Below are 12001 nucleotides of genomic sequence, written 5' to 3' on the forward strand. Positions count from 1 at the left end.
ATAGAATGGTGGAATATAGGTTAGGTTTTTAGATAAAAAAAATTTTTTATATATATATATTCCACCTATTTATGTAGAATTATACTTTGTGGAGTTAGGGGTATTAATATAAGGTTACTTTTAGATGAATAATATCCTGGGATTTGGTTTGGGAAGTCCGGGTGGGGGGTGGGGAGGGGTTTTCATTAATTGTGATGTACTTGTGATTGCTTTCTTTTTCATGTTGAAAATAATAAAAAAAATTTATGAAAAAAAAAAAACAAAAAAAAAACTTGGTATTACAGTACAGGATGTAAATTTGATTAAACAGATTAGAGATCAATCTCAAGCTCATATAAAAAGAATTTATGGTGTATTGGTTGAATTGGATTCGGAAACAGAACTGGTGAAGGATTGTATGATAAAATGGGCTCAAAATATAGAAGAGCCGATCTTACTGGAGACATGGGAGACAATTTGGATTAGGAATGTAAAATTTACTCAAGCACAGAATTTAAGAGAAATTTTTTATAAAATGTTTTATAGGTGGCATTTGGACCCTCAAAAATTGTCTCGTATGTATTCTAATTTACAACCTAAGTGTTGGAGATGTGGAAATTTAGATGCAACTTATTTTCATGTGTGGTGGACTTGTAGGGTGGTTAAAGCATTTTGGATAAAGATTTGGTGGAACATTCAAAATGTCTTTAAGAAAATGATAAAGTTTAAGCCTCAGCTATTTTTGTTGGGTATTATGGAAAATTTGGATAAAAAAGAAATGGAATTGATGTTGAATTTGATAACTGCTGTGAGGTTATTGATAGCTCAATGTTGGAAAACGGATCGTTTGCCCACTATGGAAGATTGGGCATTTAAAGTTTCAAACTTAGCAGAAATGGCTAAGATTTCAGCCTATGTGAAGGATTATTCACAAGAAAGATATATATTGGTTTGGAGAAGATGGATAGATTATATTGAGAAGAAATATGGAACTAAGAAGTTTCATTTGGTTTTTGAGTAAATTTGTGATTGTCATGTATTTCATAACTCACTGCAAAAATTATTCAAATCCTATACTGCATATCCAACCAAGAAACGAGTCTTGGGTTCACCACAGATAGTTTGATAAAATCATTTACACAGTGTGCTTTAAAGAAGACAAAAACCATGCTGGTGTCATTCAAAAATCAACTGATAATACAATGATCATATACAAATTGGAAATGGTGCCACCAGACATTTGATAATATGTTTCTGGTTATCAAAAGGAATATTGTTGAAATGGAGAAGGTGCAGAAGGCAATCAAGATAATCAGGGAGCAACACCTAGTTTAGAGAAAAGATTCTTATAAGGAGATATTATAAAATTATGCATTATAAGAAAATGGTGACATTTTTCTACATCATTCATAATACTGGAACAAGAAGCTGCCCAATGAAAAAAACTAGTAGATGATTTAAAAGATAAATATTTCTTTACATAGCATGTATTAAATTATCTTGTGAAATATGCTGCCTTTCCCAAACGCCAAAGATGCTGAACAGGGCTGTAAACTAAAGCAATATGATTTCCCTTTGCTCTTAGGAATAAGGAGATCATGTTGTGAAAGGAATATCTTTGTCCTGATATCTTTGTTAAAACAAAGCACCCTTCAAAGAATTGCAGAAGTCTCCTGGGGAAAACCAAAGAAGGTTTTTGCACATGCACATCACCCACATAGAAGCCTCATCTGGCTTTGATGAGCATTGCTGGAGAACACTAAAGGACATGCAAGGAGATCAGCATCTCTTCCTACATTTTCCTCTAGCACACAACAGTCAATGCATCTGAGAAAACCTTCAGCTCTCTCTTCTAGCCTTGTTGAAATCCAAAGTTATGGTGTGAAATCAGTATTATTATTATTATTATTATTATTATTATTATTATTATTTATTACATTTATATCCCGCCCTTCTCCTTACGGACTCAGGGCGGCTAACAATCAGATAAAATACAAAAATACAGTACACATTTAAAATTAATTAAAAAGAAATATTTAAATCTGATCCGATTAAAAGTGATTAAAACCCCTTTAAAATCCCTTAGTAAATGTGCAAACACTTTTTCTAACTTTTCCAATACCCAAGGTAAGAGAGAAGAGAATATTTTAAGGCAACAAAAGGGCTTTATTGAAGCAAATCATATTTATTCTTTGCTTTGATGAAGAAAATCCTGTTTTCCCTGTACTTTGTCAAGTTGACAATAAGTCACTTTACACAGGACTATCCTAAATGACCCCTTCATGGATTACTGCCTTGTTGTGGCGAAGGGGCTTGCGTAACTCAATGAAGCTATGAGCTATGCTGTGCAGGGCCATCCAAGATGGACAGGTCATAGCAGAGAGTTCTGACAAAATATGATCCACTGAAGAAGGAAATGGCAACCCACTCCAGTATCTTTGCCATGAAAACCCCATGGACAGTACCAAAAGGCAAAAAGATATGATGCTGGAAGATGAGCCCCTCAGGTCGGAAGGTGTCCAATATGCCACTGGGGAAGAGCAGAGGGCTAGTACTAGTAGCACCAGAAAGAGTGAAGCGACTGGGCCAAAGCCGAAAGGACGCTCAGCTGTGGATGCATCTGGTGGTGAAAGGAAAGTCCAATGCTGTAAAAATCTTTTCTTCATAGGAACCTGGAATGTAAGATCCATGAATCAAAGCAAGCTGGACGTGGTCAAACAAGAGATAACAAGACTGAACATCGACATCTTAGGAATCAGCAAACTAAAATGGACAGGAATGGGTGAATTTAATTCAGAGGACCATCAGGTATACTATTGCGGGCAAAAATCCCTCAGAAGAAATAGAGTAGCCTTCATAGTCAATAAAAGAGTAGGAAAAACAATACTGGGATACAATCCCCAAAATGACAGAATGACCTCAGTGCGAATCCAAGGCAAACCATTCAATATCACAGTAGTCTAAGTCTATGCCCCAACCACTGGTGCTGAAGAGGATGAAATTGACCGGTTCTATGAAGCCCTACAGCACCTTATAGAATTAACACCAAAAAATGATGTCCTTATCATCATGGGGGATTGGAATGCTAAAGTAGGAAGCCAAAAAATAACCTGAATAACAGGCAAGTTTGGCCTTGGAGTACAAAATGAAGCAGGGCACAGGCTGATAGAATTTTGTCAAGAGAATACGATGGTCATAGCAAACACTCTTTTCCAACAACCCAAGAGATGGCTCTACACCTGGACATCACCAGACGGTCAACACAGAAATCAGATTGACTATGTGCTCTGCAGCCAAAGATGGAGAAGCTCTATATAGTCAGTAAAAAACAAGACCAGGAGCTGACTGTGGCTCAGATCATGAGCTTCTCATTGCAAAATTTAGGCTTAAATTAAAGAAAGTAGGGAAAAACACTAGGCCACTCAGGTATGAACTAAATCATATCCCTGATGAACATACAGTAGAGGTGACAAATAGATTTAAGGAATTAGATCTGATAGACAGAGTGCCTGAAGAACTATGGATGGAGGTTCACAACATTGTACAAGAGGTAGCAACTAAAACCATCCCAAAGAAAAAGAAATGCAAGAAAGCAAAATGGCTGTCTGAGGAAGCTTTGCAAATAGCTGAGGAAAGAAGGGAAGCGAAAGGCAAGGGAGAAAGAGAAAGATACACCCAATTGAATGCAGAATTCCAGAGAATAGCTAGAAGAGATAAGAATGCCNAACAGTGCAAAGAAATAGAAGAAAACAATAGAATAGGGAGAACCAGAGATCTCTTCAAGAAAATTGGAGATATGAAGGGAACGTTTCATGCAAAGATGGGCATGATAAAGGACCAAAATGGCAGGGACCTAACAGAGGCAGAAGAGATTAAGAAGAGGTGGCAAAATTACACAGAAGAACTATACAAGAATGAGCTTAGAGTCCCTGATAACCACGATGGGGTGGTCACTGACCTCGAGCCAGACATCCTAGAAGGTGAAGTGAAATGGGCTTTAGGAAAGCTGAACAACAACACAGCTAGTGGAAGTGACAGTATTCCAGCTGAGCTATTCAAAATCTTAAAAGACGATGCAGTAAAGGTGGTACACTCAATTTGCCAGCAAATTTGGAAAACTCAACAGTGACCACGGAATTGGAAAAGGTCAGTTTACATTCCAATTCCAAAGAAAGGTAATGCCAAAGAATGTTCAAACTATCGCACCATTGCACTCATTTCACATGCAAGTAAAGTTATGCTTAAAATCCTACAAGCTAGACTCCAGAAGTATGTGGATCGAGAACTTACAGAAGTACAGGGAGGATTTCGAAGAGGCAGAGGAACTACAGAACAAACTGCCAACATACGCTGGATCATGGAGAAAGCTAGGGAGTTCCAGAAAAACATCTACTTCTGCTTCATTGACTATGCTAAAGCCCTTGACTGTGTGGATCACAACAAATTGTGGCAAGTTCTTAAAGAGATGGGAGTACCAGACCATCTTATTTGTCTCTTGAGAAACCTATATGCGGGTCAAGAAGCAACAGTGAGAACTGGACACGGAACCACTGATTGGTTCAAAATTGGGAAAGGAGTCTGGCAAGGCTGTATTCTGTCGCCCTGCCTATTTAACTAATATGCAGAGCACATCATGAGAAAGGCAGGGCTAGATGAATCAAAAGTTGGAATTAAGATTGCCGGGAGAAATATCAACAACCTAAGATATGCAGATGATACCCACTCTAATGGCAGAAAGTGAATAGGAACTAAAGAGCCTCTTGATGTGGGTGAAGGAGAGTGCAAATGTTGGCTTGAAACTCAACATTAAGAAACCCAAAATCATGACATCTGACCCTCTCAATTCCTGGCAAATAGATGGGGAAGAAATGGAGGTAGTGACAGATTTTATCTTCCTGGGCTCCAAGATCACCACAGGTGGGGACTGCAGCCAAGAAATTAAAAGACGCTTGTTCCTGGGGAGAAAAGTTATGGCAAATCTAGACAGCATACTAAAAAGCAGAGATATCACCCTGCCAACAAAAGTACGTATAGTCAAGGCCATGGTTTTCCCAGTTGCAATGTATGGCTGTGAAAGTTGGACCATAAGAAAGGCTGAATGAAAAAGAATTGAGGCCTTTGAACTATGGTGCTGGAGAAGACTCCTGCGAGTCCCCTGGACTGCAAGGCAATCAAACCGGTCAGTCCTAGAGGAGATAAACCCTGACTGCTCTTTAGAAGGCCAGATCCTGAAGTTGAAACTCAAGTACTTTGGCCACTTAATGAGAAGGAAGGACTCACTGGAGAAGAGTCTAATGCTGGGAAAGATTGAGGGCAATAGAAGAAGGGGATGACAGAGAATGAGGGGGCTGGATGGAGTCACTGAAGCAGTAGGCGTGAGCTTAAATGGACTCCAGAAGATGGTAGAGGACAGGAAGGCCTGGAGGAACGTTGTCCATGGGGTCGTGATGGGTCGGACACAACTTCACAACTAACAATAACAAAAGTGTTTTTACTGGTTTTAGTATTTTTATTGTTTTAAAATGTTTCTAAGATTTTCAGCTGTAATGTATTTTTTGAATTGCAAGCCACTCAGAATCATTAACTAAGATAGGCAGCCATAAAAACAAATCAGCTAACAAACTAACAAACAAACCTGGCTGTATTTCCAGTACTATGTTTAGTGTATGCAAAGGGAATTGAAATCATAGAATTGAAATATTGGAAGGGACACTTGGGTCCTTCCTTACACAGTACAGTAATCCAATTATACATTTTTACAATGGCTTTCTAACTCTACTTGAACACAACCAGTGAAGGGAAATCTGCCATAACCATGCCTAATTGGTTCTACTGTTGAACAATTGTTATTGTTGGGGCACTTTTTCTAATGTTCAATTGGAATCTGTCTTCTGTAACTCAAGTACAAACTATATTGTACCTTTATGGAGAATCTGTAGATAGAATAGAATAGAATAGAATAGAATAGAATAGAATAGAATAGAATAGAATAGAATAGAATAGAATAGAAAGATAGATAGATAGATAGATAGATAGATAGATAGATACACACACACATATATAGATATAGATATATACATATATATTTTATATGTATTTTCAATAGTAAACCAATATTTCCAAACATACTAATTTGTTACTTTGTGTCTTCATGTTGGTATCAAGTAGGGAACGTTGCTTGAAATCAAAATGCTAATATTCCATATTATATGAGCTTAAACATTTATAAAAATACCAAACAAGTTTTCTTACTGACCAAGCATTGTACTGGTGATTGGGAAAGTAAGAATTGGTCTTCCAGTCATTCTCCAACAGGAAGTTAGATAAGCCAACTCAGTTCGTAGCATCTCCACAATCATCCGATTGTCTAAAGCCAAGTAGAAGTGATGCTGATCCGTAAACTATAAGGAAATTCAAAGCATTATGCATTTAGAGTTGGAATCCCAAATCTGATGTCTTCCAGATGTGTTGGATTACTATTCCCAACACTGCTGGACAGAGTACATATTAGCATCAGACTTATATGACTATAATATGTAAGGTCTGTATCACAGCTTTCATCAATTCAGACCGGGACTGATGCTTAGTTAAACATCAATGGCCTAATTATAAGCATTCAACGTTTGTTAATTTCCCACTTGGTCCATTGCATTTTATAGGGAATTCTCCCTGAAAATGCTTTTGATACTACAGTTACCACAACAATAAGATCAATAATTGGATTAGAAGACCTTCAAGTTCCCTTCCAACTCTGTTATTCTGTAAGTTCAACATTTGGATTATAGTCTAATAGTAATCTACAAGGACTAGAATTTGGGACCAGAATCCCTCAAAATCTTCCTACTTCTAGGTAAATCTCAAGCTAGGACTGAGAAACATTTGAGCTACATATGCACTACTTCTGGCTGGATGCAGGAAACTGGAAGGCATGATTCCAAAATTATCAGTTTAGTTTTGAGGATCGCTCGCATTCGTGTCGGAAGCACCTAAGGCATTTTCGGGTTGAAAGGATTAGTCGGTGACATCACCATTGCCCTGGGACACTCGGTTGAGGACTCCATTCATGTCCCCATTAATGTGCCTACTAAAGTGGTATCTATCTATCTATCTACTTGTGAATGAGGGTTTAAGAATTTCGGGAATGGAACTAGGAGTTATCTATGATACGAACCATTACCTTCTCAACTTAAAATAATCTCTAAAATGGCCTGAAATATTTTGCTGCAGAATTTCAGTATAATGATTTTTAGATACTTAGAAGCCAGAAGTAAAGTACAAGATTGCATGAAGTATGCCCACATTACTTGAGCTTAATGGGATTACTTGTCTCAGCCTAGTGTTACTGATGGTTGTATTAGTTGTTTTTATATAAACCACTTCATGAAATTTCTAAGATGATCAAAAAATCACAGTTATGCATTAGAAGTTGGCAAAGAAGTAAAAGAATTATGGTCAGGCATTTTATTTTTTCTAATTAATGGTGATAACAACCTGATACTTAATGCACAAACCAGAATCACTTGTCAGGCCAGATTATACCATAAGTACTAATAAATAAAATTAAAGTTATTCATCAAATGAAAGGAGGATTACCAGGAACTGCTATGCTTCTAAGCCTTTTGCACAAACTTTCGAGTAATTTTTAACCTGCAGCACAAGAACAGTCAACAAAACATATGTGGTACAGTATGAATGTATTATTCCCTTTAGGTTTGTGCCACTGGCAAGGCTAGGATTCTATAAGTGGAAGTTAAAGTTTCTCAGTGCTTCTACTTTGTCCTCCTCTACACAGCTTAAATAAAGATTTTTATCAGTTCAACCTTTGTAATATCAGTTCCAAAAGCAAGTAGAATAGAGCAGTAGGAAGGAGCCAATGTTCTTGTTGATATTTTCAAAATTACCTGAGGGGTAAACGTAAATATTTGGTTTCTTATGATATATAATTTGGATGTTCCCAGGACACCAATATGCCGATAAGGCCTCCCACTCAACTTCATGTTCTTGTTACGCCCTAAATGAAGCAAACAAAAATCATCCCAAAGCTAATATTTGGTGTCTACTTGTATTTATCACATTCACATCTTAGAATTGCCCATCTCTGTCACAGATGGACTCTGTATATTGTATATTGTTATGCAATTCAAATGTTTCATCTCTATATTCTGGTACTTTAAGCAAGTTTGGCTGTACCCTTCACAGCTGGCGATATGTTAGAAAAAATGGATGCTAAGCTATGATTTAATTGTGATTTATTTTACAAGTAATAGTGACTTGGTTCACACATAAACCATAAGCTACAACACTGGTTTTCTACCTTGGAAACTTTGCTTGAACTCCAACTCTCAAAATACTAGCATGTTGGCTAGGGAATTCTAGGAATTGAAATCCACACATCTTAAAGTTGCGAAGATTGAGAAACACTGTTACAATTTCTCCAACTTGCTCAAAATTGTCAACTGAAATGAACACTGCCACTAGAGATTACCTAGTGTTGAACTGTATAGAATAATTATGAGATTATATAATAAAGGCATCTGGGATTCAACTCCTAACACAGTTTTCTCGACAACAGTATAGAAGAGTTTGTCCAGCCCAGCATATATCTCTCAAATTTCCTAGTAGTCTCTTCTGCAGATGTTAATCAGTCCAACAGTTCATCATTTTAAATCAACCATGGTGGCATAGACGCTGCCACCTGCTGGGGGGACTAGAAATGAAATTAGTGTATATTTCCTAACTCAAAAAATATAACTGTTAACTACCACTCAGTATGTTTATGGAGATTCAAAAGCTTCTTGGATGAGAAGCAAAACATCTTCCTCAAGGAAAAAACAAAGTCCAGTTGCCTTTTGAAAAAGCACATTGGAGACTTCCAGTCAGTTTGGGGCAAAATAGACAATTTTTTGTAAGTGCTAAGAAGTTAAGGCAACCCAGTTGTGTCTTAACTACATTCCAATCCTGAAAAGAAACCAGTCTGACAAGGTTTTCCGTATGCATTTCAAAAGTGCCTTGGGGGCCATAAAAGGGTGCTTGACATCTACCCTACAGGAAGGTCATTTTTGTGTTAAGCCATGGCATGTTTTAATAATTTGTTAAATATACAATGTAACAGCAGAAGCCATAGAAGTTGCTACTTTTGTAAGAATAATAAAGCAACATCCAGGTATTGGATCAGAAGAGACATCACAATGCATCTAGAAAAGAGGCGGGCCTTGCATTGCCATGCCACACTGTCTCTTTTGTCATTCTGAAACTTGTTTGACCACTCCTTCCCCACCATTGGTGCCAATCCAAAATCAGACAAACCATATCATAGCTTAGCAAGATGGGTGAATCCTGCTTTTTATAACAATACAAAAAAACCCACATTTGTTGTCACAGGTAATGCAACAATTCCTTTAATATAAGAGTACAATTCAGTTTTGAAGTCCTAAAAACATGCAATTGTGCTTCTTATATCAAAAACTGCACTTTATAAACCAATACTATCTGTCAGTATTTTTTAAAATAGCTAACTGAAAAACAATAATTAAAATTTATTAAAAATGTCTTAGTGGTGCAATGCTGGAAAAGTCCAATAAAATTACTCAGTTGTTTTTTTAATAGCACCTACCAAGCTTAGCATAAAGATTACTCAGAATCCGAGATGGCTGCACTCTGGTGGGACTCAGGTCAGCAATGCTTTGTACATTAATTCCATGATGTCGTAAGAGTTTCTTAATTTCATTTGTTTCTGCTAGAACGTTTACTATTCAGAAAACAAAATGAAGAACCACAATCAAAGATGACAATTACTTTTATTTTTCTGTGAATAGAGCATAATCAAAGAGGATCTTCAGTAAAAAATAAGACTTTTTCACTGGACTAGCGTTGGACTAGTACAAATAAATGGAAACGATTGCCTATTAGAATGACACTTTACTAGGTTTGTACTAAGCATTCCAAATGGTCTTATTATAAAGCTTATTAGAATAGAAACAGCATCCTTTCTCAATATGTTAGCTACTGTAAAGATTCCCTGGTTCTTTACACATGCATGTGCGTACCCAGATAACATCACTTCTAGCACAGCCAGCAATGCAAATAGACACCTGCAGGCATAGACAGTCAGGGATACCTTTTGGCAAAGTTGTGTAAAGATCCAAGAATACAGCTACTTTAATGTTTCAAGGAGAGGGGCTTCACAAAGCACAATCCTATACAGCACTTTACCTTTTCCAAAATTTTGGAATACATAGGTATTAAAAATGATGCAATAGGAACATCTGGAGAAGTGGGCTTAAAAAGCCCCCAGATGGCAGTTCCATTGCACAACTGAATGAAGCCCTGATCCTTTTGTCTGTGCGTCGGCACTGCACCCACATACAAATGGGAAAAGTTGTGACTGAGTGGTTGTGACTATATCTTGGTCCTATAACCCTGACTCTGCTATGCATCAAAACAGTCTGATTGACCCGTACAGCCCACAGACATAAGGAAAAAGAACAGCAAAAAGTTGAAACTGTTTCTATAGTCTATCAAGATTCGAAGCCAGTGGGAGGTGCAAGACCGAAGAGATCAGTGACAGCTGATCTTCAAGGAGTGTTCCAGAGGCTCTCTGCCACTAAAAATGGCAAAGTTTCTGACATGGAATGTTAATGGCTTGAATTCACCACAGAAAAGAAAGAAGATTTTTCATTATCTGAAACAACACAAGAATGATGTTGTGTGCTTGCAAGAAACTCATATTTCTACAAAGGATCAAAAGTATTTGATTAATTTACGGCTGGGTACACAATTTATAGCATCTGCTCCGCAGAAAAAATGCGGGGTAGTTATTTATGTGAGACAAGATTTTATGCCTAAATTGATAGATTCTGATCCGGATGGTAGATATGTGTTTATTGAACTAGTTTTGAATGACAGAAGATGTCTTATTATTGGATTATATGGTCCAAATCAACAACAGAAACAGTTTTATAAGTTGATACATCAAAAAATAAATCAACTGGATTACAAATCAGTTATTATGATGGGGGATTAGAATGGAGTGTTAGACTCTAGTAAAGATGAGAAAGGTTCTTTTAAAGCTTCAAGTTATTCTATATTGCCTAAAACTTTTTTTGATTTGAAGGATGATCTGGAATTAAGAGACATTTGGAGAGAACGAAACATAGAAGAAAGAGACTTTACTTTTTTCTCGGACAGACATCAATCTCATTCTAGAATTGATTTTTTTAAATAACAAATGATTTCTTTTCTAGGGTGAAGAATATTAAGATCTTTCCTAGAACATTATCAGATCATAGTCCGGTATGGATGGAATTATGGGTTGGAGATGGGAGTAAAAGGACTTGGAGATTAAATGAAAATTTATTTAGATATGAGGGAAATGTGCAAAAATGTAAAGATCAAATGAAAGAATTTTTTTTATTGAATATGTATAAAGACACCTCGATTTCAATGGTTTGGGATGCAAGTAAAGCATACATGAGAGGTGCCCTGATTCATATGAATAATGTTTATAGGCATAAACAAATGCAAAAACATAATCAGTTAGAAGAGGAAATTAAATTAAAAGAAAAGCCCTTTATTTTGAATCCACTGGACAATAATTTAAAAGTTTCTATAGCTTTGCTCAGGGAGCAATTCAATATGTTGATGGTGGATCAGACTGCAATTAATTTGCGTTATATGAAATATAATACATTTTGTAATGCAAATAAACCTGGTAGAAATCAAGAATTATAGAAAAAATAGATTATAAAGGAAAACTGACATATCAACAAAAATTAATTAAAAGAAGTTTTTTGGATTTTTACTCAAAATTATATGCTTCTGAAGATATAAAGTCTTCAGAAATAGAGAATTACCTACAACATTCACATTTTCCTAGATTATCGAATTGTCAGAGGGAAAAAATGAATTGTTTAATAACTTCTGATGAAATTAAAGGGGCAATTAAGCAGCTAAAAGTTGGTAAAGCCCCAGGCACAGATGGATTAACAGCAATTTATTACAAGATGTTATCTGATGAAATGTT

The 12001-nt window shown here is 36.5% G+C and overlaps 1 protein-coding gene across 1 annotated transcript in view; it reads right to left on the reverse strand.

Annotated features, from left to right (window-relative positions):
- PHKA2 (phosphorylase kinase regulatory subunit alpha 2) overlaps positions 1-12001 on the reverse strand; it is a 109190-nt gene that overhangs the window by 43973 nt on the left and 53216 nt on the right. Inside the window, exons 15-17 of the mRNA XM_015825295.1 lie at positions 9593-9727; positions 7881-7990; positions 6236-6380 (exon numbers count right to left, since the gene is read on the reverse strand). Of these exons, the coding sequence (XP_015680781.1) occupies positions 6236-6380; positions 7881-7990; positions 9593-9727 (390 nt within the window). The remainder of the gene's footprint in view (positions 1-6235; positions 6381-7880; positions 7991-9592; positions 9728-12001) is intronic.

Source organism: Protobothrops mucrosquamatus, unplaced genomic scaffold (assembly GCF_001527695.2).
Source record: "Protobothrops mucrosquamatus isolate PMUCROS unplaced genomic scaffold, P.Mucros_1.0 scaffold_198, whole genome shotgun sequence".
Classification (NCBI taxonomy): domain Eukaryota; kingdom Metazoa; phylum Chordata; class Lepidosauria; order Squamata; family Viperidae; genus Protobothrops; species Protobothrops mucrosquamatus.